The 27,889-nt window shown below is 41.9% G+C and overlaps 2 protein-coding genes across 4 annotated transcripts in view; one reads left to right on the forward strand and one right to left on the reverse strand.

The window, feature by feature from the left end:
* The window catches only part of SMAD4 (SMAD family member 4), a 65,421-nt gene extending 53,157 nt beyond the window's left edge, over nt 1-12,264 (reverse strand). The window contains exon 1 of one of the 3 annotated variants that reach the window (XM_066353430.1): nt 11,888-12,262. The gene's annotated coding sequence lies outside the window, so the exon portion shown is untranslated. Of the gene's footprint in view, nt 1-11,500; nt 11,786-11,887 lie in introns of those variants that run through there. The other 2 variants (XM_066353431.1, XM_066353433.1) reach the window with 2 other exon arrangements.
* On the forward strand, nt 11,464-24,193 carry LOC136382878 (serine/arginine repetitive matrix protein 3-like). The gene is made up of 3 exons (XM_066352290.1): nt 11,464-11,604; nt 11,737-12,321; nt 21,713-24,193. The coding sequence occupies exons 1-3, from the start codon at nt 11,464-11,466 to the stop codon at nt 21,770-21,772; spliced, it is 786 nt and encodes a 261-aa protein (XP_066208387.1). The 3' UTR covers nt 21,773-24,193.
* Nucleotides 24,194-27,889: the final 3,696 nt, after the last annotated feature.

A 27,889-nucleotide genomic window follows, 5' to 3' on the forward strand; every position in this document is an offset into this window, starting at 1 on the left:
AGAAAAAACTATTAAAAACCTCCCCAAAAATAAAAGTCCAGGCCCAGACGGTTATACTAGTGAATTCTATCAAACATTCAAAGAAGACTTGGTTCCTATTCTACTCAAAGTCTTCCAAAAAATTGAAGAAGAAGCAATACTTCCAAACACATTTTATGAGGCCAACATAACCCTCATACCAAAACCTGGCAAGGATGGCACAAAGAAAGAAAACTACAGACCAATATCTCTAATGAATATAGATGCTAAAATACTAAACAAAATACTGGCAAACCGAATACAACAACATATTAAAAAAATAATACATCATGATCAAGTGGGATTCATCCCAGAATCTCAAGGATGGTTCAACATATGCAAAACGGTTAACGTAATACACCATATCAACAAAACAAAGAACAAAAACCACATGATCTTATCAATAGATGCAGAAAAGGCTTTTGATAAAATACAACACAATTTTATGTTTAAGACTCTCAACAAAATGGGTATAGAAGGAAAATATCTCAACATGATAAAGGCCATATATGATAAACCATCAGCCAACATCATATTAAACGGCATAAAACTGAGGACTTTCTACCTTAAATCAGGAACAAGACAGGGTTGTCCACTCTCTCCACTCTTATTTAACGTGGTGCTAGAAGTTCTGGCCAGAGCAATCAGACAAGACAAAGAAATAAAAGGCATCCATATTGGAAAAGAAGAAGTAAAGGTATCACTTTTTGCTGATATGATCCTATACATCGAAAACCCGAAGGACTCCACAAAAAGATTATTAGAAACAATAAACCAATACAGTAAGGTCGCAGGATACAAAATTAACATACAAAAGTCCATAGCCTTTCTATATGCCAACAATGAAATATTAGAAAACGAACTCAAAAAAATAATCCCCTTCACGATTGCAACAAAAAAAATAAAATACCTAGGAATAAACATAACAAAGAATGTAAAGGACCTATATAACGAAAACTACAAGGCATTATTAAGAGAAATAGAAAAAGACACAATGAGATGGAAAAATATTCCTTGTTCTTGGATAGGAAGAATAAATATAATTAAAATGGCCATATTACCCAAAGCAATATATAAATTTAATGCAATTCCCATCAAAATTCCTATGACATTTTTTAAAGAAATGGAACAAAAAATCATCAGATTTATATGGAACTATAAAAAACCCCGAATAGCCAAAACAATTCTAAGGAAAAAGAATGAAGCTGGGGGCATTACAATACCTGACTTTAAACTATATTATAGGGCCACGATAATCAAAACAGCATGGTATTGGCAGAAAAATAGACACTCAGACCAATGGAACAGAATAGAAAGCCCAGAAATAAAACCACATATATATGGTCAAATAATCTTTGATAAAGGGGCCAACAACACACAATGGAGAAAAGAAAGCCTCTTCAACAAATGGTGTTGGGAAAACTGGAAAGCCACATGCAAAAGAATGAAACTCGACTACAGCCTGTCCCCGTGTACTAAAATTAATTCAAAATGGATCAAAGACCTAAATATAAGACCTGAAACAATAAAGTATATAGAAGAAGACATAGGTACTAAAATCATGGACCTGGGTTTTAAAGAACATTTTATGAACTTGACTCCAATGGCAAGAGAAGTGAAGGCAAAGATAAGTGAATGGGACTACATCAGAATAAAAAGTTTTTGCTCAGCAAGAGAAACTGATATCAAAATAAACAGAAAGCCAACTAAATGGGAAATGATATTTTCAAACAACAGCTCAGATAAGGGCCTAATATCCAAAATTTACAAAGAACTCATAAAACTCAACAACAAACAAACAAACAATCCAATAAAAAAATGGGAAGAGGACATGAACAGACACTTCTCCCAGGAAGAGATACAAATGGCCAACAGATATATGAAAAGATGCTCAGCTTCATTAGTTATTAGAGAAATGCAAATCAAAACTACAATGAGATACCACCTCACCCCTGTTACATTAGCTATTATCAACAAGACGGGTAATAGCAAATGTTGGAGAGGCTGCGGAGAAAAGGGAACTCTCATCCACTGTTGGTGGGACTGTAAAGTAGTACAACCATTATGGAGGAAAGTATGGTGGTTCCTCAAAAAACTGCAAATAGAACTACCTTATGACCCAGCAATCCCTCTACTGGGTATATACCCCAAAACCTCAGAAACATTGATACGTAAAGACACATGTAGCCCCATGTTCATTGCAGCACTGTTCACAGTGGCCAAGACATGGAAACAACCAAAAAGCCCTTCAATAGAAGATTGGATAAAGAAGATGTGGCACATATACACTATGGAATACTACTCAGCCATAAGAAATGATGACATCAGATCATTTACAGCAAAATGGTGGGATCTTGATAACATTATATGGAGTGAAATAAGTAAATCAGAAAAAAACAAGAACTACATGTTTCCACATATTGGTGGGACATAAAAACGAGACTAAGAGACATGGACAAGAGTGTGGTGGTTACCAGGGGTGGGGGGAGGGAGGACATGGGAGGGAGGGAGGGAGAGAGTTAGGGGGAGGGGGAGGGGCACAGAGAACTAGATAGAGGGTGGCGGAGGACAATCTGACTTTGGGCGAGGGGTATGCAACATAATTTAATGACAAAATAACCTAGACATGTTTTCTTTGAATATATGTACCCTGATTTATTAATGTCATCCCATTACCATTAATAAAAATTTATTTAAAAAAAAAAAAAAAAACCTGAGATAGGAGCCCTGGCCAGTTGGCTCACTGGATAGAGCGTGGCCAGCGTGCAAATGTCCTGGGTTCCATCCCTGGTCAGGGCACACATGAGAAGCAACCATCTGCTTCTGTTCCCCTCTCTCTCCCCCCTTTTTTTTTTTTTTTTTTTTTTTTTTTTTCATTTTTCTGAAGCTGGAAACGGGGAGAGACAGTCAGACAGACTCCCGCATGCGCCCGACCGGGATCCACCCGGCACGCCCACCATGGGGCGACGCTCTGCCCACCAGGGGGCGATGCTCTGCCCATCCTGGGCGTCGCCATATTGCGACCAGAGCCACTCTAGCGCCTGGGGCAGAGGCCACAGAGCCATCCCCAGCGCCCGGGCCATCTTTGCTCCAATGGAGCCTTGGCTGCGGGAGGGGAAGAGAGAGACAGAGAGGAAAGTGCGGCGGAGGGGTGGAGAAGCAAATGGGCGCTTCTCCTGTGTGCCCTGGCCGGGAATCGAACCCGGGTCCTCCGCACGCTAGGCCGACGCTCTACCGCTGAGCCAACCGGCCAGGGCTCTCTCCCCCTTTTCTCTCTCTTTCCCTCTGCCCTCTTTGCATCCAGTGGCTCAACTGCTTTGAGTATCAGTGCTGAGGATAGCTCAGTGGATTCAAGCATCAGCCCCAGACAGGGGTTGACAGGTCGATTCCGATTCCGGTCAGGGTGCATGTGGGAGTCTATCTCCCTTTCTCTCACTTGAAAAAAACAAAAACAAAAAAACTGAGATGGGAATAATACAATAAAATGCTTCTGTGATAAATTTTAAGATAAACTACAAGAAACAAATTTAGAGCCTGACCAGGCGGTGGTGCAGTGGATAGAGCATCAGACTGGGATGCGGAGGACCCAGGTTCAAAACCCTAAGGTCACCAGCTTGAGCACAGGCTCATCTGATCTGAGCAAGGTTGACTAGCTTGAGCAAAGGGTCACTCAGTCTGTTGTACCCCCCTCCATCAAGGCACATTTGAGAAAGCAATCAATGCACAATTAAGGTGCTGTAATGAGGAATTGATGCTTCTTATTTCTCTCCCTTCTTGTGTCTGTCCCTCTCTGTCTCTGTTACACACACACACACACACACCCACACACAGAGAAACAAATTTAGAGGTATGCTCATGTGTCCCTTGGCCTTAGATTTAAATGTCATATTGCAACAATACGGAAGTTGCCACAGCGAAAGGGGTTGTGGGGAGTTAGAAGAGGTTAAAAGGGCAATAAATGGCAAAGGAAGGAGATTAGACTTTGGGTGAACATACAATACAATATACAGGTGATACAGAACTGTACATCTGAAACCTATATAATTTTATGAACCAATATCACCCCAATAAATCCAATAAAAATTTTAAAATAAGTAAATAAATAAATGTCATATTGGTACACTAGCTTCACCTTATATCATCTTAATTAAAAATTAGTATTTTCTGGATAAATTAAAGGTTGTTAAAAGAAGAATCAACCAAGTCTTCTAGCTGACATCTGTTTTTTATCTACCAGGATCTATTACCCCTTCTGAAAACAGTAATCTGATTTTCTAAAGAGAATCTCCCCATTTAGGGAGGTGGGATAATCCCCAGACTGACTAACCAAAGCCAACACCTAGCCACATTAGTTGTTTCAAAAATGGGATAAGACCAAAGTCAGGCCAATGATACAGCTCCAGGACTTCTATTTCAGCTGCAGAGGGGAAAAAAAGCTCTTCCTCTGCTGGACTTAAAGTTTGGAGAAGTTAGCATGAAGCCTACCTGAGACTCAAACGTAAACAAAGGAAAGCAAAGTCAAGAGATAGAGTCCTGATGATACCAGCTGGTTGGTATCCTGACTGAGCACTCCTGAGGCCAGCTCTATTTCCAGACCAAACCAAGGAAATTTCCTTTTTTCTTAAGTTTGACTTCTACATATTTCCTAGTATATAGTAACTGAAAAAAATTATAACATTCTCACAAAGAGCAGTGATATAATACAAACTACACAAACAATGGAACCAAGCAATAATCTAATCAATGATACAAATAACTAGTTACTTTAAAATAGCAGTTGTCAAACTCTCTGGTCTCAGGTCCCCTTATTTACATTCTTAATTATAGAGAATTCCAAACAGTCTTTGTTCATATGAGTTACATCTATTGACATCTACCATAATACAAATTAAAGCCAGAAAAAATTAAATATTAAATTAATTTAAAATAATAAACCCATTATGTGTTAATATAAATAACCTCTTATGAAAAATAACTATTTTCCAAAACACACAAAGCAGTCAGTATTTAGAGTGATTTTGTTTTCCATTTTGCAAATTTCTTTAGTTGTCTAGCTTAAGACAAGACAGCTGGACTCTCATCTGCTTCTGCATTCAATCTGTTTAGATATGTTGTTTTGGTTACAGTATATGAAGAAAATGTAACTCACGTAGATAAGTAATTGGAAAAAGAGAAGAGTATTTTAATGGCCTTTTAAGATAATGGATATTCAACACCAAATGCAACAAATGGCAATTCTTAAAGGTTAGTTGTAATGTGAAATCTGAATCCGTATCAATGAACTTGGCTCTGTTATATAAAAATCCACTGGTCTACACTGTATTTTAAATGGATCGCCTGCCTGACCAGGCGGTGGCACAGTGGATAGAGCGTCATACTGGGATGCAGAAGGACCCAGGTTCGAGATCCCGAGGTCGCCAACTTGAGCGCGGGCTCATCTCGTTAGAGCAAAAGCTCACCAGCTTGGACCCAAGGTCACTGGCTCGAGCAAGGGTTTACTAGGTCTGCTGAAGGCCTGAGGTCAAGGTACATATGAGAAAGCAATCAATGAACAACTAAAGTGTCGCAATGCGCAACGAAAAACTAATAATTGATGCTTCTCATCTCTCCGTTCCTGTCTGTCTGTCCCTGTTTATCCCTCCCTCTCTCTGTCTCTGTTAAAATAAATAAATAAAATAAAATAATAAATGGATCGCCTAACTGCATGATTTTGTAACCCCATGCACTGGTCACTTGGGAAAATAAAAGTAGTGTGCATTTATAAAGCAGCTAAGTTAGCTTGCACTTCAATCACACAAGTGATTTTCCTAGAACTAAACCTTGTACTCTGATGTACAGAAACACTTTATGCACACTTTCATTTAATCATGCTAAATACTAAAGAGATAGGCACTCCAGGTTGGAGATAATATAAAACTTCTATTGCTTCACCAAAGATTTTTTTTTTAAGATTTTATTTATAGCCTGACCAGATGGTGGCCCAGTGGATTGAGTGTTGCCCCTGGACACTAAAATCCCAGGTTCGAAACTCGAGGTTGCCTGATTGAGTGTAGGCTCATCTGACTTGAGGACAGGCCCATCAGCTTGAGCGTGGGATTGCCAGCTTGAGTGTGGGATCATAGACATGACCCCAGGGTCACTGGCTTGAGCAAGGGGGTCACTGGCTCTACTTGAACCCCCTGGTCAAGCAAGGCACATATTAGAAGCAATCAATGAGCAACTAGAGTGACACAATTCCAAGTTGATACTTCTTATCTCTCTCTCTCTCTCTCCCTTCTTTCTCTCTCTCTCTCTCTCTCCTTCTCTCTGTAAAATTAACCAATGAAAATAAAGCAATAGGATAAGCATACTAAAATATCCAAAGCCTTCAAAATCAAGAGGTACTTTTTTTTTTAATACAATAAATTCCCATGCTCCCTCTACTCCATTCCCACTTCTGAATCTGTGTGTGCTGGAATGGGGTGTGGGGAGGGACAAAAAAGAATATTTTGTTTTATTTTTTAAACAGCTCTTCCAGAGACAGGGCTGTAACTGTTCTTAGACTAGTGCTTCAGGTGATATAGATGGAGAACTGAACATACTTGCATAAATGACCTCTAAACAACTACCAACTAGTCAAGCTTGCTGAGCAACTTTCTCACAATGTTTAAGTTGAACGCTGACAGCAAAAGCTACATCAATGCAACTTGCATCTCAGGAACCAAACAAGTGACCAGTTAATTGGTGCCTAGAAAGTTTTATGGTTTCCAAACAGATTACCCACAATGAAGACCAAGTTCCTTTGGGAGTTTAGATACTGATTGTGGAACCTAAACAAAGTCTCTAAAAGGAGCCCAAGTAAGCATTTTAGAGTATTTAAGGATCAATTTCCTAGTTAGGATAGTGATGCTATAACGATCTCTCATGGGAAATACACCATCCTAAAACTTGCTACCTGACAGTTCAAACAAATTGAAAAATGAAAAAGAAAATAGAGGAGAGGAGAGGAGAGATGAAGGGACAGACTTGGAAACAAAACAAATGTGGCAATATCCTCAAGGAACCCATCAGATGTGAGATGATTACATTGTACACATATGTATCACTGTATTAAAGACTGTAAAGCTGAAACAAGTTAAAAGAAAAAAAGCTTGAGGACCTGATAGCTCAGCCACTTCAAAATTCCAATCTGGCTATACCCCAAGCCAACTGAATCACAATTTCTGGGGGTGGGATCCAGCCATGGGATTTCAAAGTGCAGGTGGCAAGGTTGAAAACCACTGCCATAAACCTTAGGAGTTAAAAAAAAAAAATTAAAAGATGAACCCCACACTGTTATAAATTTTCCAGACCACAAACAATTCTCATTTAAAATGCAAATGATATACAAATAAAAGCACCTTGGCCAGGTAAGTTCAGCTGGTTAAAGCATCATCCCAATACACCAAGGTTATGGAATAGATTCCTGGTCAGGGCACAGACAAGAATAAATCAAAAGTAAAGAAAAGAAGAATCAACCAATGAATGCATAAATAAGTGGAACAACAAACTGATGCTTCTCTTCCTCTTTTTCTTTCCCTAAAATAAATAAATAAATATATACAAAATGTAAACAATAAAGTATAGTTCTTGGACCTAAAAGCATTTACAATTACCACCAACTTGAAATTAAGATGCAGTAATAGACGCATGTTACAATCAGCTTCTGGTAGCTATCTTACCTATGCTATAACTTGCAGAAGCAAATAATCAAGACTTAAATTACAAGATTCTGACCACCTATTATTCTAGTTTTACATAGGTAAGCACTACCCTCATTTTTATCCATTCTCATGGTTAAAATAAATTTTCCTGGATGCCAATCACACCACTAATAGTGTCAAAGTGACACAGCTCAAAAATACCTTGTTCTTGAGAAACAGAAATTCAGCCACATTTCCCATCACCTAAGTTACACATTTTAGAATGAGAAAAAAATCCAAAAAATTCTAAGTCTGACCCATTATCAAGTATATGTTTTGGCATATTATGAAGCAAACAGTAACATACTGAAAGTCACCAGTCTGAATTTCTTTTTTTAAAACAATCAAATCTCAAAGATCTAAACATAAGACCTGAAACAATTAATTAAGTACATAGAAGAAGACATAGGTACTAAACTCATGGACCTGGGTTTTAAAGAGCATTTTATGAATTTGACTCCAAAGGCAAGAGAAGTGAAGGCAAAAATTAATGAATGGGACTACATCAGACTAAGAAGTTTTTGCTCAGCAAGAGAAACTGATAACAAAATAAACAGAAAGCCAACTAAATGGGAAATGATATTTTCAAACAACAGCTCAGATAAGGGCCTAATATCCAAAATTTACAAAGAACTCATAAAACTCAACAACAAACAAACAAACAATCCAATAAAAAAAATGGGAAGAGGACATGAACAGACACTTCTCCCAGGAAGAGATACAAATGGCCAACAGATATATGAAAAGATGCTCATCTTCTTTAGTTATTAGAGAAATGCAAATCAAAACTGCAATGAGATACTACCTCACACCTGTTAGATTAGCTATTATTAACAAGACAGGTAATAGCAAATGTTGGAGAGGCTGTGGAGAAAAAGGAACCCTCATACACTGTTGGTGGGACTGTAAAGTAGTACAACCATTATGGAAGAAAGTATGGTGGTTCCTCAAAAAACAAAATAGAACTACCTTATGACCCAGCAATCCCTCTGGGTATATACCCCCAAAACTCAGAAACATTGATACGTAAAGACACATGCAGCCCCATGTTCATTGCAGCATTGTTCACAGTGGCCAGGACATGGAAACAACCAAAAAGCCCGTCAATAGATGACTGGATAAAGAAGATGTGGCACATATACACTATGGAATACTACTCAGCCATAAGAAATAATGACATCGGATCATTTACAGCAAAATGGTGGGATCTTGATAACATTATACGAAGTGAAATAAGTAAATCAGAAAAAACCAGGAACTGCATTATTCCATACGTAGGTGGGACATAAAAGTGAAACTAAGAGACATTGATAAGAGTGTGGTGGTTGGGGGGGGGGGGGAGGGAAAGGGGGAGGGGGAGGGGCACAAAGAAAACTAGATAGAAGGTGACAGAGGACAATCTGACTTTGGGTGATGGGTATGCAACATAATTGAACGACAAGATAACCTGGACTTGTTATCTTTGAATATATGTATCCTGATTTATTGATGTCGCCCCATTAAAAAAATAAAATTATTTAAAAAAAATAAAATAAAATAAAACAATCAAATCTTCAACTGTTGAGTAAAAAGTCCAAAATTTGATCATTTTATAAAATTGAATTAAATTCTGTGTTATGCTAATCTACCTCCTTTAACTTTCATTTAGAGTAGAAAATAATGAAATCACTATAACCAATTAGTTTTAAATATGATTAGACATTATCTGAGAGTCAATTTTAACCATCACTTAAGCGCAAATAAACAAAAATAACCTCTGCCTAACTATACAATCTTTTAGGGGGGAAAAAAAGGAAATACAAGCATGTACAATGAACACTGAAATGGCTAACATAAGATGTTTAAAAAACATTCACTCTAATATCACTGAATGAAAAATAAAAAAGTAATGCGCTGAAAGAATGAAACAGAACTGAAATAAGTTTAAACATGAGAAAAACAATGTATGTTCTCACCAAAAGAGGCAAAATTTTAGGCAACACTAAACTTACATTTTAAATATAATGAATGAAGCAGATCCTGAAGGGTTAACTGCCCTAGTAGAAGCCTCAGCAATTCACAGCTCAATTAGAATAGTGTCTAATGATGTTACTATAACACCAGCTCACTCAGAAAAAAGAGTTCCCAAGCCAGAGAGCTGGAGTGTGACTGGGCAGCATAAATTAGTTTTATATTGCTCTTTAATTGGGGGTGGGGGGGTCTAAAGGAAAATGCAGAGAAAAGAATTCACACACAAATGGAGATACAGCTCTACTAAAATATAGTTTAAGAAAGTGAAGCGTGGGTTTTTACAAATATTTGCTGCTTCCTGGTATAAGCAGAATTGTTTCAAGCAGCAGAACCATCAGAAAAGGTCAATGATGCATATAGAACTTATTGGGAAAAATTTAAGTGACTTTCTCAGAACAAATTTTCATTAAACCTGAAACAGATTTGAAGTTTTTTTCTTTTGGCTTTTTGTTTGTTTGTTTTTCCTAAGCTCAAGATTTAAAAAGAAGGCACTTAGCTGAACAGAGAAGTTTCTATTTAGATATTCCCACTTCAAGAATAAAACAAGATGCAATACCTCTTTAAAGTAACCTTCCCAAAAACCTGGGAAGCAAAGAAAAAGTCACCTCTATTAATAGTCACAAAATGGCATATCAAATTTGTATAGAAAGCTTTTAGTTTTCACTCCAACAACTTAAACCTACATAATTCATCACCACTTTTACATCTAAAGATACTCCAAATCTTAAATGCTTGGCCTGCCTGTTACACTTGTTCTGTAATAAATCCAATAAAGAAAACAAAAATTGTTACATTATCAAAGAAACATTAATAAGAAATCATATTTTAAAATGTTAATTATATCAATAATTACAACTTGAAATGACACATACTAACTTTCCAAAAGAGAAAATAAGTCCGTATCAGAAAAGTTACACGCTAGAACTTCGTATACTATATTTCAACTGAAATATATTTTGTCTTGGTAAAACGTAGCAAAGGCAAATTATAAAAGCCACAATAAAAATTATTCAAATACAAGTTCCATGTCATATTACTTTGAGAGTATATATTTTCTATTAAGACTAAATGGGTTCTTCCACCAAAATGTACTCAAAACTTTTTAAACACCCGAATAATCAAACTGTTACTAAGACTTAAAAGGATGCTAATTTTGTCCAAAGTCAAAGGTTGTTAAACAAAAAGGCTAAGACCACAAGCCTTTAGTAAGTTAATTAAGAGTCAAATGATTCCACATTATTTTATATTTATTAGTCCTAAATAAACGGCAATTTCACCTTAGACCATGGTGCAAAAACTAAAGACATTCGGAAACTAAAGTCCAAATAAATTAATAAGAAACATATATACTCAATTTGGGTTTTTCAAAACCTTTCTTTTCTATGCCCGCAGAGAACCTTTCAAGTTAACTAAACGCATCCATTTCTTTGAAGATCTAGTTTGGGTTGAGATAGAGCCACCGCCCTCCGACTTACACCAATTTCACACCCAGTACTTGTAGTCTTAAAATAAACTGTCTTTTATTTTTTTATTAGGGACCGGAGGGGGCGGTGGTCAGCTAGGTGCTAAGATTGTTCCCTGCACGCCGCCATCACCCACAATACTCAAAAAGTAAGTAAACAAATCAAAGCCAGAACATAAATTAGAATGACACAACCAGGAAGAGAAAATTAGAGACAAAGAGAAAACAAAACTTTACTTGAGAAAAGAAATTATGACAAATCATTTACAACTTGCATTTAGACACCTACGGCAATACACTCCGGCCGACCCCCCGCGCTCCGCCCGGGCGGACACTGAAACTAGTCAAGAACAACAAAGAGGAGCGGCGGCCGCGGCAGGAGTCCCTCTCCGAGTTTAACTTGATTCTGCGACAAACTGCGAAGGGAGCTCGGGACCGGAGGACCGACCCTGGAGCCCGAGGCATGCGAGGCACCGCGGCCCGGCCCGTTAAGAGCCGCTGGCCCGGCCGGTCCGGCCCGTCCAGCGACCGCGCTCGTTCTCCGGGCGGACCGCCGGCCCCCCGCGCGCTCCCCGCCGCCGCCGCCGCCGCCGCCGGGAGCCCGCCCCGGGGCGGGGAGGCCGCGGGAGGGGTGCGCGGGCCCGGCTGGGGAAGGGGTGGAGACATGGCGCGTTACCTGGGCTCGGGCGATGGCGAGGGGAGTTCGCTCTCCCGCCGGGGCGAGTCCGCGAGGGCAGCGGGCCCGTCGCTTCCCCGGCGGCTCGGAGCGCTCCTCGGCCCCCGCCCCGGGGCCTCCGGGCCAGGCCGCCCCTCCTCGGCGCCGCGTCGCTGCCCGCGCGGACCGGGCCGCCTCGAGCTCCCGGGCCGCCCCGCCGCGGGGCGCCTCTCCTGCGGGGCGCCCGGCTCCCCTCACCCGCTCCCGTCCCCTGGGCGGCCACGCAGCCGAGCGGAGGGCGGGAAGGGCCTGCTGAGGAGAGCGGGCGGGCACGAATGCAGGCTCCGCCACCCGAGCCGCTCCGTTACCGCAGCGGCGACGGCGACTACCGCCGAGGTGTTGCTGCCAACTTGTCGAGAAGGCACTGGGCATGCGCGCGCGGAGACCACATCCGGGTAATTTCAGGGTTTGGCCCTTTTTCTCCCCGCAGCTTTCGTTTCTCCCGGCTGCCCCCGCCTCCCGCCCGGAGTGACGAGAGGGTCGCTCTGCGCAGGCGCCGATGGAGAAACACCAGTCTTTGGGCTAAGAGCCCAGCATAGGATCTAGCTCTGCACCAATGCGCTGTCCCACAGAGGGAAGGCTTCTTGGAGGGAATGGTCACAAGAAAAATTGGCATCCTTTTGCAAAAAAGTACCCAAACAACGCGGGAGCGCTCGTTGTATAGTGGGCACCGAGTGTTTATAACTGGTGTCAGCCGAGCCTTGTTTTGAGGACCTCCGTCATGGAGGCTAAGTGGACATAAAAATTAGACTGTAATAGCTAGCGGTTTACGTTGGGAAGAAACTGGCGATGTCTGCACCTTCCCTTTCCACCAGCCTGGACCACTAGATTCAGAGGTGTTTAATTTCGCAAGACACCCTTATGGGTTAAAGAGATGCACAGGACGGTCAAGGAATCACACACATTCAGAGCCTGGCCGAGCGTTTCTAAAAGTTAGTGGTTCTTGTTGGAAGAGATTTAGGCGGAATGCTAGAGTTGAAAGAGACCTTTGAGGATCTACAACACACCTGTTAACTAGGTAACTTGGGTAGAGAAAGGCATAAACTCTGCTTTTGGCCTTATACTTCTTTTACCTGAAATTTTTACAAGAAGAATGCATTTCTTTTATATTTAAAAAGTGTCAGCCCTGCCTGACCTGTGGTGGTGCAGTGCATAAAGCATCGACCTGGAACGCTGAGGTCCCCTGTTCAAAACCCTGGGCTTGCCTGGTCAAGGCACATGTTGGAGTTCATGCTTCCTGCTCCTCTCCCCCTTTTCTCTCTCTCTCTACCTCTCTCTCTCTCTCTCTCTCTCCCCTTTCTCTAAAATGAAATTTTAAAAAAATCTTTAAAAAGTGTCAGCCCTGGCCGAGTAGCCCAGTTGGTTAGGGTTGTCTCCATACACCAAGGTTGCCATTCAGGTCACATAGAAGAATCAACCCATGAATGCATACATAAGTGGAACAACAAATCAATGTCTCTCCCTCACTCTCTATCGCTCTCTCCCTTCTTCGCTCTAAAATCAATCAATCAATATTTTTTAAAATTTAAGTTTCAGAAAATACAAATTATATAAATATATTTCTTTTCACCAATCAGGAAATAACCTCCATTGAAGGTCCCACCAAGACTAATTAGAAAGTTCTAAAGTCATTTCTTAAATCACATGGCCCAGAAACTTTCTAGTCCCCCTCCTACCTTTCATACAGTGCCCCACCCCTTAGCCTCATGCGGCCCTTGTCAACATAGCCCTGGCTCTTCCCTCTTCTACCAGAAAGCCTCTAAAACTGTCGTCTTCACTGGTTTTCCCTTCCCTCTGGGGTTTGTGAAGATTTTCCAAGACTAGTTTTAAGGTAATTCACTTCCAGATCTTCCACTGCGAACTCTACTAGTATCTAAAATTTTTCAGCTTCAGAAAGTACCTGAAGATTAGCATCCCACTTTAAAACTGTCTTCTCACCTTAGAAAATAGTCAAAAGTCTCAGCCATTACTAAAGGTGCATTGACCCAACATGTAAAGACCTCCAGGGCAATTCAAAGGGATAATTCAGAAGATGGTATCTGTGCTGAGAAAGTAAACCACCCAAATTAAAGGGTTATAAATTCTTTGCAAGGCTCTAGCCAGGTAGTTCATTTGGTTAGAATGTGATACACCAAGGTTGCAGGTTCCATCCCCGGTTGGGGCACATAGTACAATCGATCAATCAATGAACAACTAAAGTGAAGCAACTATGAGATGATACTTCTCATCCCCAATTCTCTTCCTCTCTATAAAATCAATAAATAAAATCTTTTAAAATATATATTCTAGGCTTTCATTTTAATGGTTTATCAAAATTTGTATTATTTTGTGGGGTTTTTATGTTTTTTATTTTTGTTTTGTGACAGAGACAAAGAGAGGGACAGATAAGGATGGACAGGAAGGGACAGAGATAGGAAGTATCAATTCTTCGTTGCAGCACCTTTGTTGTTCATTGATTGCTTTCTCATATGTGTCTTGACTGGGGGGCTACAGCAGATCAAGTGAAACCTTGCTCAAGGGACACCTTCTCAAGCTGGTGACCTTGGGCTCAAGCTGAGCCCGTGCTCAAGCAAGTGACCTCAGGGTTTCAAACCTGGGTCCTCTGTATCCCAGTCCGATGCTCTATCCACTGTGCCACTGCCTGGTCAGGCTATTTTGTTGTTTAAATCAATTAGGTATTCAAAATTTTATCAATAAAATCAGAATGTTATTTTTTTTTAATTTTTTGTGGGGAAATATGATATGCTGATCAGTAAAACTTTCTAGCCTAAAATCTTTTATTATTTTTTAAAGATTTTCCCCCCATTAATTTGAGAGAGAAACATCAACTCGTTGTTCCATGTAGTTGTGCATTCATTGGTTGCTTCTCCTTTTTTTTCTTAATATTTTATTTATTCATTTTAGAGATGAGTGAGGGGGTGGGGAGGGGAAAGGATCAGGAAGCACCAACTCCCATATATGCCTTGACCAGGCAAGCTCAGGATTTCAAACCAGCGACCTCAGCGTCCCAGGTCCACGCTTTATCCACTGAGCCACCACAGGTCAGGCCATTGGTTCCTTCTCATATGTGCTCTGACCGGAGGTGCAACCCTGTGGCTGCCACACACCTGACCAAGGGTCCAGCCTAAAATCTTACATTAAAATGTTCAAGGGCAAAATAAGGGGAAAAACAGTGATGTAAATTTTTTTTTAAAGAAAAGCTTTTGTGTGTACTTTTAAAACAGGTGATAGAGCATTATGATATTTATAGATTCTTTTAGATACATTTAAAGAATGATGTAACAATCTTATTTTAAAATGCCAATACTACCACCTGACCTGTGGTGGCGCAGTGGGTGAAGCATCCACCTGGAATGCTGAGGTCGCCAGTTCCAGGCTCCAAGTTTGCCCCATCAAGGCACATATGAGAAGAAACTATGAGTTGATGCTTCCCACTCCTTTCCGCCTTACTCTCTTTCTCTCTCTCTCTCCTCTCTCTAAAATCAATAAATAACATCTTTTAAAAAAACCAAAATGGTAATACTTATTATGTGCCAAAATAACAAGCTTTGCCATTCTTTAAAACTAAGAGAAAAGCCTGACCAGGTGGTGGCGCCGTGGATAGAGCGTCGGACTGGGATGCGGAAGGACCCAGGTTCAAGACCCCGAGGTCGCCAGCTTGAGCGCGGGCTCATTTGGCTTGAGCAAAGAGCTCACCAGCTTGGACCCAAGGTCGCTGGCTCCAGCAGGGGGTCACTCGGTCTACTGAAGGTCCACGGTCAAGGCACATGTGAGAAAGCAATCAATGAACAACTAAGAAGTCACAACGCACAACGAGAAACTGATGATTGATGCTTCTCATCTCTCTCCGTTCCTGTCTGTCTGTCCCTATCTCTGCCTCTGTTAAAAAAAAAAACAAAAAACTAAGAGAAAACGTTTTACATCTGACCCTTGAAAGTACAAGATGAAACCTAGTTTCTCCAACTTCTTTGAGGAGGTAAGCAAGCAAGAAATTGTAAGAGCAGTCTCAAAGCACTCCGAGGGAGAGCTAAGCTACCACCTTTCCTGAGACCTACCCAGAAGTCAATTCCTATATCCACCTCTGACCTGGGCAGCTACAGATTTGAAAGCTTTCTTTCTCCTTTGCTTTCTCTTATTTTTTTAATTCATTTTAGAGAGGAGAGAGCTCCAGGCATGTATAAGCGCTATGACATTTTAGAGTTAACCCAATGTTTTTTAAAAATAATTTAAATTGCCCTTGAAAATCACTTGGCCATGATTCATCTGAATATTATAAGCATTTCCCACACCCCTAAAATTACCCCAGTAAACTGTCATCTCCTTTGCTTACAGTGTAGGAAGTTATGTTTGAGCGTGACTGATGTGCATTTGACTATCAAGCAATTTGTTCTTTCAGCTTTGGGAAGGCCAAAGACTTGATGAGGAAGAAAGGAGATGGGTGGAGCCAATGCTCTATTTCATTTATGTCTTTATTTTCTAAAAAACTGTAATAGCTGCTATCCATGCCAGATTCAGCAAGGGCCACAAGGGTAGCTGTGGACAGAATCCCACGGGGGAAAGGAGTGAAGGCCAGCAGGAAGGAATTAGGTGGATGGGGAAGGGAAATCATAGCCCACCTTTGTCTGGCATCAGTCCTCTATTAACAGTGGCTGAGAGGCAGCTGAAAGAGAGGGACAGGGCAGTACAACAGCCCTTTGTCAGTGCTAACCATGCAACAAACATCTGACTTAACACTTGCCAGGTGCCCAGTACTAAGGGTTTCAGAGAGAAGTCTACAATAGCACAAGCCTTTGAGTAGCTCCAGTCTATTGCGGGAAGAGTGAAGTGTCAACCCAGAGTTCTGATGATGCGGGAATGGAACACAGGGAGAGAAAGGAGAAGGAGCTGCCTAATCTTGCCAGATGATTCAGGAGGCTTCACAGGAAAGTCACAGTTGAGCTGGATCTTTTTTTTTTTTAATTTATTGTGTTGACATGGTTTCAAGTGTTGAGCTGAATCTTGAGGTAAAGTAGGAGTTTTCCGATAGAAAAGGATTCAGTGGGGACTTTCAAGGCAGAGAAAATGAAGAGTGGTTGGTGTTATTTCTGAAATGGTTAAAACAAAAGAAAAGAAGAAAAAGAAATCCAATATGTAGCCATAGATATATTTGCCATATACAAAACAAACATAAAACACCACTTACAAGAGGTAACACATTACAGCATTGTTCACCATAATAGACTGTTAGAAATAGCACAAATGTTTACCAAAAGGAGATTGGATAAGTAAATGATGGCCCATCCATGCAGTGGGACACTGTAACTGTAAAAGACAGTGAGATTTTTTGTGGTAACTGTATAGACAAATCTCAAAGGTTTACTGCCAAATGACAAACCAAGGTCCAGAACAATGTGTATGTTATGCTATATTTTCTTTTAAAAAGGAAATAATATATATTTATAAAAACTATGGTTATATGGAGTAGAGTGGGAACTGGGCAGATGGGCGGGAGGAAATTTTTCACTGTATAATTTATTTTTGAACCATGTAATGTATTACCTATTAAAAAATTAAATGGAAACGATTAAAACTTGAAATTCAAAGTGACTAGAATGTATATTCATATTTCTCTCCTCTAAGACTCAGTGGTCCTCTAGGATCTCTGATGTTTGTCTGGGTTGGGTGTCCTTTCTGCTCCCAGACTAGGCAGTGATGCGGGGACATCACTAGGCAGTGTCCCTGAGGACAGAATGCCATTGAGGGACAGATCGTCTGTCTCTGTGTTTTACAGTTTTATTGACATATCATTTACATTTATAAACTTTTTAAAGTAAGAGTTAGATGAGTTTGGGCAAATGTATACATTGTGCAACCAGGACCACAAGTTACATAGTTTAAGAACATAATGCACCTTTGCAGTCAGTCCCCACCCCCATACTGCTGGCCCCAGGCAACCACTGACATGCTTCCTATTATTTTGGGTTTTTTTAGAATTTCATGGAAAACCACAATGGAATCTTACAGTATGGAAGGTTTTTTGGGGTTTCTTTGGGTTTTTCGTTTTTTGGTATCTGGATTCTTTCACTCAGCATGATGGTTTTGAGATCCAAAATGTTATTGTGTATCAGTGGTTAGTTCCTGTTTGTTTTTGTTCAGTAGTATTCCTTGTGTGTATATGCAAATCCATAGAAAGAGAAAGTAGCTTAGTGGTTGTCAGGGGATAGGAAATAGGGGAATCTGGAGATATGAGGTTTCTTTTTGGGGCGATGGAAATATGCTGACGGTTGTGAATATACTAAAATACATTGAACTGTATACTTTAAAGTGGTTAAAACTCATAGGAAAAAAGTGATGGTTGCCAGAGGCTGGAGGAAATGGGGAGATGTTGGTCAAAGGGTACAAATTTCCAGTTATAAGGTGAATAAGTTGTGGGGAGCTAAATAGAATGGTGACTATAGTTAACAATACTGTATTATATCCTCGAAAGCTGCTAAAAGAATAGATGTTAAATGGTGTCACCATAAAAAAAATTGTAATTTTGTGAGATGATGGATATGTTAACTGACCTTATAATGGAAATCATTATGCATTACATACATGTATCAAATCTTCACGTTGTATGACTTAAATTTACACAATGCTATATGTCAACTATATCTCAATAAAGCTAGGGGGAAATAAAATGATTAAAATGGTGAATTTTTTTTTTTTTTTTTGTATTTTTCTGAAGCTGGAAATGGGGAGAGACAGTCAGACAGACTCCCGCATGCGCCCGACCGGGATCCACCCGGCACGCCCACCAGGGGCGACGCTCTGCCCACCAGGGGGTGATGCTCTGCCCCTCTGGGGCGTCGCTCTGCCACGACCAGAGCCACTCTAGCGCCTGGGGCAGAGGCCAAGGAGCCATCCCCAGCGCCCGGGCCATTTTTGCTCCAATGGAGCCTTGGCCACAGGAGGGGAAGAGAGAGACAGAGAGGAAGGGGGGGGGGGGTGGAGAAGCAAATGGGTGCTTCTCCTATGTGCCCTGGCCGGGAATCGAATCCGGGTCCCCCGCATGCCAGGCCGATGCTCTACCGCTGAGCCAACTGGCCAGGGCCAAAATGGTGAATTTTATGTTATGTAAATTCTATCTTAAAACCTTATGTTTTAGGTAAGCATCGCAAGTATGGTTACTAAGCAGATGGTGCTTGGAGGCAGACTGACTTGGTTCAGGTTCCCACTTCCCTCCTTACTAGCTGCAAAACCTTGGACCAATTACTCTAAGTCTCCATTTCTTCATCTGTGAAATGGGGGTAAAATAAAACCTATGTCACAGAGCTATAGGGAGGGCCCAATGAGATAATGCATGAAAAGCACTTAGCGTGGTACTGTACTGACAAGCACCTGAGCAGTGGTAGCAACTGTTTAATCCCCTTACACCTGCCATATGTCAGGTCTATTACATGCTTTAGCTTAGTTGATTCAACACCAAGCAGGAATTATTCTCAATCTATGGGTGGTGAAGATGAACCATCAAGAGATTAAGAATAACTTGTCCCCATATTGAGGGACTTTCTATAAAATAACTGATCTGTATTTTTCAAAAATGTAAATGTCCTGAAAGACAAAGAAAGACTGAAGAACTGTTCCCTATTGAAGCAGATCCAATAGATATGAAAACTAAGTGCTATGTATGGTCCTGAATTAGGTATTAAAAACTTGCTCTAGCCTGACCTGTGGTGGCGCAGTGAATGAAGCGTCCACTTGGAAATGCTGAGGTTGCCGGTTCGAAACCCTGGGCTTGCCTGGTCAAGGCACATGTGGGAGTTGATGCTTCCAGCTCCTCCCCTCATCTCTCTCTGTCTCTCCTCTCTCTCTCTCTGTCTCTCCCTCTCCTCTCTAAAATGAATAAATAAAAAATTAAAAAAAAAAACTTGCTCTAGTCTAAAGGGCATTATTGGGGCAATTGACAAAATTGAAATATGGGCAGTAGATTAGATAGATCATAGTATTGAATTGATGTTCGGTTTCCTGATTTTGATAACTGTAGTGTGAAGGGAAAGGACTAGCGCGTACCAAGCAAGGCTTTTAGGGTGCAGAATTTACGGAAGCCCTCCCGGGCCACTCCCTCTCAGGTCTTGCTTGCCTTCCCCTGGATCTGGCGGTGATATAGGAGAATGTCCTTGTTCTTAGGAAGTACACACTAAAGTGTTAAGGGAAAAGCAAACCAATGTATGCAACTAGCCCTCCAATGGTTCTGAAATAATAATAATATTTAGGTAGGGAGAGAATATTAAAGCATAGGTGGCAAAATGTTCATAATGAGTGAATCTGGGTAGAAGGTATATAGAAGTTCTTTGTACTGTTCTTGCAAGTTTTCTCTAAAATTGAATGTAAAAAATGTTTAAGTCATTTGTCAGTGTGATGAAGTTCCTTCAGCAGCAGCGCTGGAATTTGAGCCCTCTGCACAGTGTTTGTGTGGTGCTGCCCTGCCACTCATATAGCTACAGCCTAAGGGCAGGGCTCAGGTGCCTTAGAGCAATGGTCCCCAACCCCTAGGTCACGGACCAGTACCAGTCCGTGGGCCATTTGGTACCGGTCCACAGAGAAAGAATAAATAACTTACATTATTTCTGTTTTGTTTATATTTAAGTCTGAACGACGTTTTATTTTTTAAAAATGACCAGATTCCCTCTGTTACATCTGTCTAAGACTCACTCTTGACGCTTGTCTCAGTCACGTGATACATTTATCCATCCTACCCTAAAGGCTGGTCTGTGAAAATATTTTCTGACATTAAACCGGTCCGTGGCCCAAAAAAGGTTGGGGACCACTGCCTTAGAGCACTGTTTCTCCAACTTTACAGACCTTTTGGGGATCTGGTTAAAAAGCAGATTCTGGTTCTGTGGATCTGAGGTGGCACCAGAGTGCCTACATTTCTCACAAGCTACCAAATGAGGTGGATACTGCTAGCTCCTGGATAGGAGTTCCCGAGACAAGGCCCTAAGATTCAAATTCCGGGGGAGAGGAATGGAAAGGAACACTAAGTGGATTAGAAGACAGTCCACAGATGTGATTCTATGTACCTCAAATGCTTCCCAGCTTTCTTTTTTCAAACATCCTTTCATTTAATAAACATGCAGAGTGAGCCTTTTGGGTTCCATACTTTAGAGCAGGCGTCCCCAAACTACGGCCCGGCCCGCGGGCTGCATGCGGCCCCCTGAGGCCATTTATCCGGCCCCCTGCCACACTTCCAGAAGGGGCACCTGTTTCATTGGTGGTCAGTGAGAGGAGCACTGTATGTGGCAGCCCTCCAATGGTCTGAGGGACAGTGAACTGACCCCCTGTGTAAAAAGTTTGGGGACCCCTGCAGAGTAAGGAATTGAATGGTGATGAACATTAACTGAAACAGTTATACTTTACCCAGTGATTCCCTTCCCCCAGAAGACTCCAAATCTAGACACTTTTTAGTCCAACAAGTGAACTTGGCATCTAAAAGTCTCATTCAATGTCACAGGCACAGAGAGAACATCGCAGGCAGGGAGTGCTGGAGACAACAATTTCATCAAAAAGCAAACAACACAAAACCTTTTTAAAAAATAGAGTTGGCATTTGTGCTGTGACATCATTTTGGTGATAAAGAATTTTATAATGAATATTCATGTGAGGGCTTTTTAGCTTTCAACTCCAAGGGGGGAAATAGCTTACCTTAACATCACCAAGATCTTTTCTTGTTTCTAAAGCATTTTTCTTGGGAGACCTTGAAGAAAATAACTCACTTTATCTTGAACCAAAATTACAGTCACTTTTTTTTTTTTAAACTTCAAGGAAAATCAAGTGCCACCTTTTAGAGGTGAGAATGAGGTGTCTGGAGGAAGACGCACATAACTCACCACTGAGGTACCAGCTCTGCGAAGGACAGAGGAGACTAGCTGGTTCCCAGACTCAGCTTTTCCTGGCCCCTCCTCCAAGCAGACGCAGCCAGCAGGGCCCCCTTCTCCCTGGCTCCCGGGACGCCCTGCCTCTGGGATTGTCCTTTCCTTTTCTCCCAGCAGCTGCTCCTGCCTCTCAGCTTTTGCCCCTTCCCCTCTCCGTCCCCTGGCTGGCTTCACTTCCCTGGCCTTTCTGAGACCGCACCAGCTGCAGCCTCTCAACTGTCCCAACACTTCCCGCACTTCAGGGGCTCCTTCCCACCGATGACAACGGCCCTGCAGGTGACCCAGCGAAGAAACCCTGACGCGTCTGCTCCTACAACAAGCTGGGGCCACAGCCCTTTCTAGGGCCAAGCGAGCCCCGTCCGACGCGTGGGCGCCCGGGCAGCGAGGAATGCACATTTAATCCACAAGGAAATGAAGACTCAACACTCTGGGACGCGCGGGGCCCTGCGGCAGCTGCTGCTGGCGGCTGTTCCCTCCCTTCTCCATTTTAGGGAGGCTGGTGTTCTGGTTAGCTCCTGCCTGGGCTCACAAGAACCCTGACTCTCTCTATGGAAGGTGTCCCAGCTCAGGAGCCCTTTCCAGCCTGGACACCCATCTGCCCTCCCCGCACACCCAGAACTGGGAGCTCCTCGGAACTTGTCAGAGGCTACACAAGTAGTTAGAATTCTGGTCTGGACTCAGGGCCTCCCCACAGTCCACAAAGGGTCCTAGGAAAGGGTTCTTAATGGGACGGTTTGACCCAGCAGCCCAGGAATGCGGATTTATGCCATCCTCCCTGATGTCCTGCCCTCCGTCATCACTGCTCCCCAGGAGCAAATCAGAACTGACTCTTGAGCCAAGGAAAAGGGCCCAGGGGGCAATCAGGCCCAGGCCCGCGGTTTGCCCTCCCCTCCTCCACCTTTCCAAAACCCTGTCATCCCGTCCCTGAGGTCCACCCCTCCTCCTGCCAGCGACTCCACCGCTGCTGACCTCACCCTCGGTCTCCTACTACTGTCTGGCATGCTTACACCGCACGCATTAAAAGACAGAGGCACGGGGGTGGAGATTATGGAAGCGCTCCGCAGTCAGAGGGACGAGTGTGTAAACCCCAGCGCTCCGCAGTCAGAGGGACGAGTGTGTAAACCCTGGAGCTCTCACTGTGTGCTCTGGGCACGTTACTTCATCTGTAAAAGACAGTATCATCACGCTTGTTTAATATTTTCCCCCTGAGGGTTAAATGAAAATTCTATTATTCAACAAGAATTTGAGTATCTACTGTTCGCCAGGCACTGCTTTAGATAGGGGTAGAGTGGTGTATCAGTCAAACTCCTTGTCCTTAAACAGTTTACATTCAGTGGGCGATACAGACAGTAAACATGGAACCAACCGAATAATAAACATTAAATGGTAAAAACTGCTATTAAAAAAAAAAAAGACCAGAAAAAAGAAAAAAAAAAAGACCAGAGAGTGATTAGATTTGAAGAGGAAGTGGAATACTATTTTAGATAGGGTAATAGGAAAGGCTGTCTGAGGAGGTGACGTTTAAGCAGGAACCTTTATTCAAATGTGGGACCATGGAATTGTGACTATTCTACTTACCAAGATTGAAAAAGTGAATTACTTTTCATAAATCAATTCATTTAGTATGCATATATTATAATGAGTTAGAAATTATGCAGGCTCATAGAGAGTAGCATCAAATTTGGAACATCAGTTAGGATATTACTATATGCAAATGGTTGAAGATTCAAAGTATGGATGCACATAACAATGTAAACAGATGCTACTAATTTCTGCAAAACATGCCTTAAAATTGTCTTTCTCAGATGCTGGGTTCTCTGGAATACAGCTTTCGAACAAAACAAAATCCCAATGTCTTTGAATCAGAGATCTCTAAAACCTCCTCCACCCCCACAGCTGTCTTTATTTAGTACTAAATTTAGAGCAGATGGAGAAACCAGCAAGCAAGACAGTGCCTGCATCTGCTAATAAATTAATACTGCTGAGCCAAGCAAGTAGAAAAATCTCAAGTGGTCTCTACATGTTAGCTGAGCTACAAAGAACACAAGGCCTCCTGCTTTTGAAGAGCTAATAATCCATACAATTTAGACATAGTACTGTTTAAGGACTTACTATATGCCAAGCACTATTTTAAGTGTTTTACTTATATCAACTCATTTAATCTTCCCCCAAATGCTATGAAATAAATGTTGTTATATTATCCAGTTTACAGAGGACACTGACTCACAGAGATTAAGTGGCTAGTGACAGAGCTGGGGTCCTAAAGCCCATGCTCTTAACCACCATGCTAAATTATTCTTCTAGAAAGATACAGGTAGAAATAGACTATTCTTATGACTTCATTTTATATTTACCATGCATTCTTTATTATTTTGTTAGAAGTACACCTATCCCTCTTAGAATGTCCAGTGGGTCTGTATCACCAGGCTTATGCTGAGCCTGGCATAGAGTAGGTGCCCAGCTGATATTTATTGACTTGATCATGAGCAACAGTAGTTTGGATACTAGGCGGCTTTGAACACAAAAATCATTGTAAAGACTTAAGGAGGCCCTGGCCGGTTGGCTCAGCGGTAGAGCGTCGGCCTGGCGTGCGGGGGACCCGGGTTCGATTCCCAACCAGGGCACATAGGAGAAGCGCCCATTTGCTTCTCCACCCCCCCCCCTTCAGCTCTGTCTCTCTCTTCCCCTCCCGCAGCCAAGGCTCCATTGGAGCAAAGATGGCCCAGGCGCTGGGGATGGCTCCTTGGCCTGTGCCCCAGGCGCTAGAGTGGCTCTGGTTGCGGCAGAGCGACACCCCGAATGGCCAGAGCATCGCCCCCTGGTGGGCAGAGCATCGCCCCTGGTGGGCGTGCCGGGTGGATCTCGGTCGGGCGCATGAGGGAGTCTGTCTGACTCTCCCCGTTTCCAGCTTCAGAAAAATACAAAAAAAAAAAAAAAAAAAGACTTAAGGAAACCTGACCAGGTGGTGGCACAGTGGATAGAGCGTCGGACTGGGATGCGGAGGACCCAGGTTCAAGACCCCGAGGTCGCCAGCTTGAGCGCGGGCTCATCTGGTTTGAGCAAAGCTCACCAGCTTGGACCCAAGGTCGCTGGCTTGAGCGAAGGGTTACTCAGTCTGCTGAAGGCACATATGAGAAAGCAATCAATGAACAACTAAGGTGTCGCAACGAAAAAGTGATGATTGATGCTTCTCATCTCTGTCTGTTCCTTTCTATCCCTCTCTTTGTAAAAAAAAAAAAAAAAAAAAAAAAGACCTAAGGAAGCTAACCAATGCCACGGGAGATGTGTCGGAGCCTCAACTCGGGCAGGTCCTGCACCCTCTGCGTATGTTCATACTGCATTGCAAGTCATTGTCTTTCCCTCCTTATTGCTCTCTGGAGGCTGGAAGCAGCTGGAGGTCAAGCATAGTGTCCAGGTCATCACTGCATCTTCAGTGACCGGCCGAGGGCCCGTGAGGAGGTTTAATTGTGAGTGACAGGAACCCCGCCAGCACTGGTTAAAGCAGAGAGAGATGTGTGGGGAGGACGCTGGCTGAGCTCGTGGGTTGAAGGAAGAGAAAGAAGCAGAGTAAGTCCAGAGACTGAGCCCAGGGCTCCCTGCTGCTGGACTGCCTCTCTTCCAATCCACTGCTGCCTCTGCCTGGGGAAAACACAGCCCGCAGAGCCCTTAATTCACAGGCTTCTAGCTGAACGAGGTGGCACAACAGGGCTACTTCTCCCCAGCTCCAGTGCGAAGGATCTCGAGGAAGCTTCAGGAGGGCCGAGTTGAGGCCATGAGCTCACCTCTGACCAATTACTCTGGAACACTCCCATTGTCCAGGCAAGAATGTGCACTTATCCCGGAGGCTGGGCAGTGGGCTATGGGGCAACAGCTAATTTCTCGTCAAAAATATTTTTTCCCTGGCTTTATTGAGATCATTATTTACATATAACTAAAAAATGTTGTTAAATCGACTTCTCATTGATATATAACCCACATACAGAAAAATGCCCAAATCACAACTGATAGCAGATTATTTTCACACTGTGAAATATAACCCCCCCCCCCCATTAAGACTTTTAAGGGTTTTGATGTTTTTTTAAAATATATTCTTGTGGTAGTCAGCCTCTAAGATGACCCATAATCACCCCTGCCTCCTTGTATTTATGCCATTCTGTACCTCCCTCCCCTTGAGTGTGAGCTGGACTTACTGATTCACTTCTAAAGAATAAAATATAGAAGCAGCATGGGATGTCACTTGCAAGGTTAAATTACAAAAAGACTGCGGCTCCTGGCCTGACCTGTGGTGGCGCAGTGGATAAAGCGTCCACCTGGGAACACTGAGGTCGCCGATTCAGAGCCCTGCACTTGTCTGGTCAAGGCATATATGGGAGTTGATGCTTCCTGCTCCACCCCCTTCCTCTCTCTCTGTCTCTCTCCTTTCTAAAAAATGAATAAATAAAAATTTTTAAAGACTGTGGCTTCTGTTTTGAGTGTTCACTCTCTCTTGCTTGTGCTGTAGGAAGCCAGCTGCCATGTCATGAGGCAGCCCCATGGAGAGGCTCATGTGGCAAGGGACCAAGGTCTGCCAACAATGACATGCGGAAGCTCAAAAGAGGTTTCCCTTAGTTGAGTCTTTAGATGAGCTCACAGTTCTAGCTGGCAGCTTGACTACAACCTCATGAGAGATCTAGAGCCAGAAGAACCCAGCTAAGCTGTGCCGCGAGTCCTGACCTACCAAAGCTGGGAGATAATCACAATTCTTTTGTGGTAATTTGTTATGTAGCAACTGGTCAGTACTGTTGAATTCTAGATCCAAATCCTTTATGAGTATAGGTGTTGAAAATATGTCCTAGCACTCTGTGGCTTGCCTATTCATTTTTTGATAGTATCTTCTATGAATAGAAGTTCCTAATTTTAATGTCAAATTTAACAATCATTTTCCTTTATATTCTTAGTACTTAAGAAATTTCCCCCTACCCCTAGGCAAGGAATTATTCTATATTACTTTACATTTGCATATAAAGTTCATATGAAATTTATTTTTGTGTATTAAGGTAAAAATCAAGGTAATTATTTTTCATTTTGGACATTTGATTGGCCCTCTATTTATGAAAAGACAATCCATTCCCTATTGCATAGGAATTTCATATTCGTTATAAATAAAATACTATATATATGTGTGAGGTTTTTCTGGACTTTATTCTACTACATTGTGTCTTCCTTACAACAATATCACATGGTCTTAATGATTACAGTCTTAAAATGTCTTGGTATCTGGTAGTATATATAGTCTTCTAATTTTCTTCTTTCAAGATTTTCCTGGCTATTCTTGATCCTTTGCATGTCCACATAAACTTTAGAAACATCTTATCAATTTCCTCATACATATCTACATAGAGACCTGGAGAGCTTTTGATTGGGATTAAAACTGAAACTACAGAGAAATTTAGAAATAAATGACATATTTGCAATACTAAATCTTCCAAAGTTATTGGCATGGTGTGCTATTCCATGTATTTGAGCCTTCTTTAATATATATAGCTCAATATATATATTTTTTTTTTTTGAGAGAGAGAGAGAGATAGGGAAAGTGATAAGAAGCATCAATTCGTAGTTGCATCACTTTAGTTCATTAGTTGTTTATTGATTGCTTCTCATATGTGACTTGGCAGGGGGCTGAAGCTGAGCCAGTGACCCCTTGCTCAAGCCAGTGACCTTGGGATTATCAATGCTCAAGCTGGTGAACCTGTGTTCAACCTGGCAACCTCCGGTTTCGAACCTGGGACCTCAGAGACCCAGGTCAATGCTTTATCCACTGTGCTATCACCAGTCAGCTATAGTTTATATTTATAACTTTCAATAGAGGGGTTATATTTTTCATTAGCTATATACCTAAATGTTTGATGGCTTTAATTCTCCTGTAAATAGTGTCATTTAAAATTTTTCAATCTATTTGTTGTTGGAATACAGAAACAAAATTTTCTTTATTCTATTGAATATCCAGCAACCTTGCAAAATTCACTTGTTAATCCTAACTGTTTATCTGCTTATGCTTTTGGATTTTCTATGTACATAATCATATTAT

Source organism: Saccopteryx leptura, chromosome 11, assembly GCF_036850995.1.
Source record: "Saccopteryx leptura isolate mSacLep1 chromosome 11, mSacLep1_pri_phased_curated, whole genome shotgun sequence".
Lineage (NCBI taxonomy): Eukaryota > Metazoa > Chordata > Mammalia > Chiroptera > Emballonuridae > Saccopteryx > Saccopteryx leptura.

Bases quoted from the DNA above. Each gene is read 5' to 3' on its own strand.
- LOC136382878 (XM_066352290.1), top strand. From the start codon at position 11,464: ATGACAAATCATTTACAACTTGCATTTAGACACCTACGGCAATACACT. The intron at 11,605-11,736 runs GTTTAACTTGAT...CGGCCCGTCCAG, and splicing joins CGGCAGGAGTCCCTCTCCGA to CGACCGCGCTCGTTCTCCGG. The intron at 12,322-21,712 runs GTAATTTCAGGG...TTAAACTTCAAG, and splicing joins CGCGCGGAGACCACATCCGG to GAAAATCAAGTGCCACCTTT.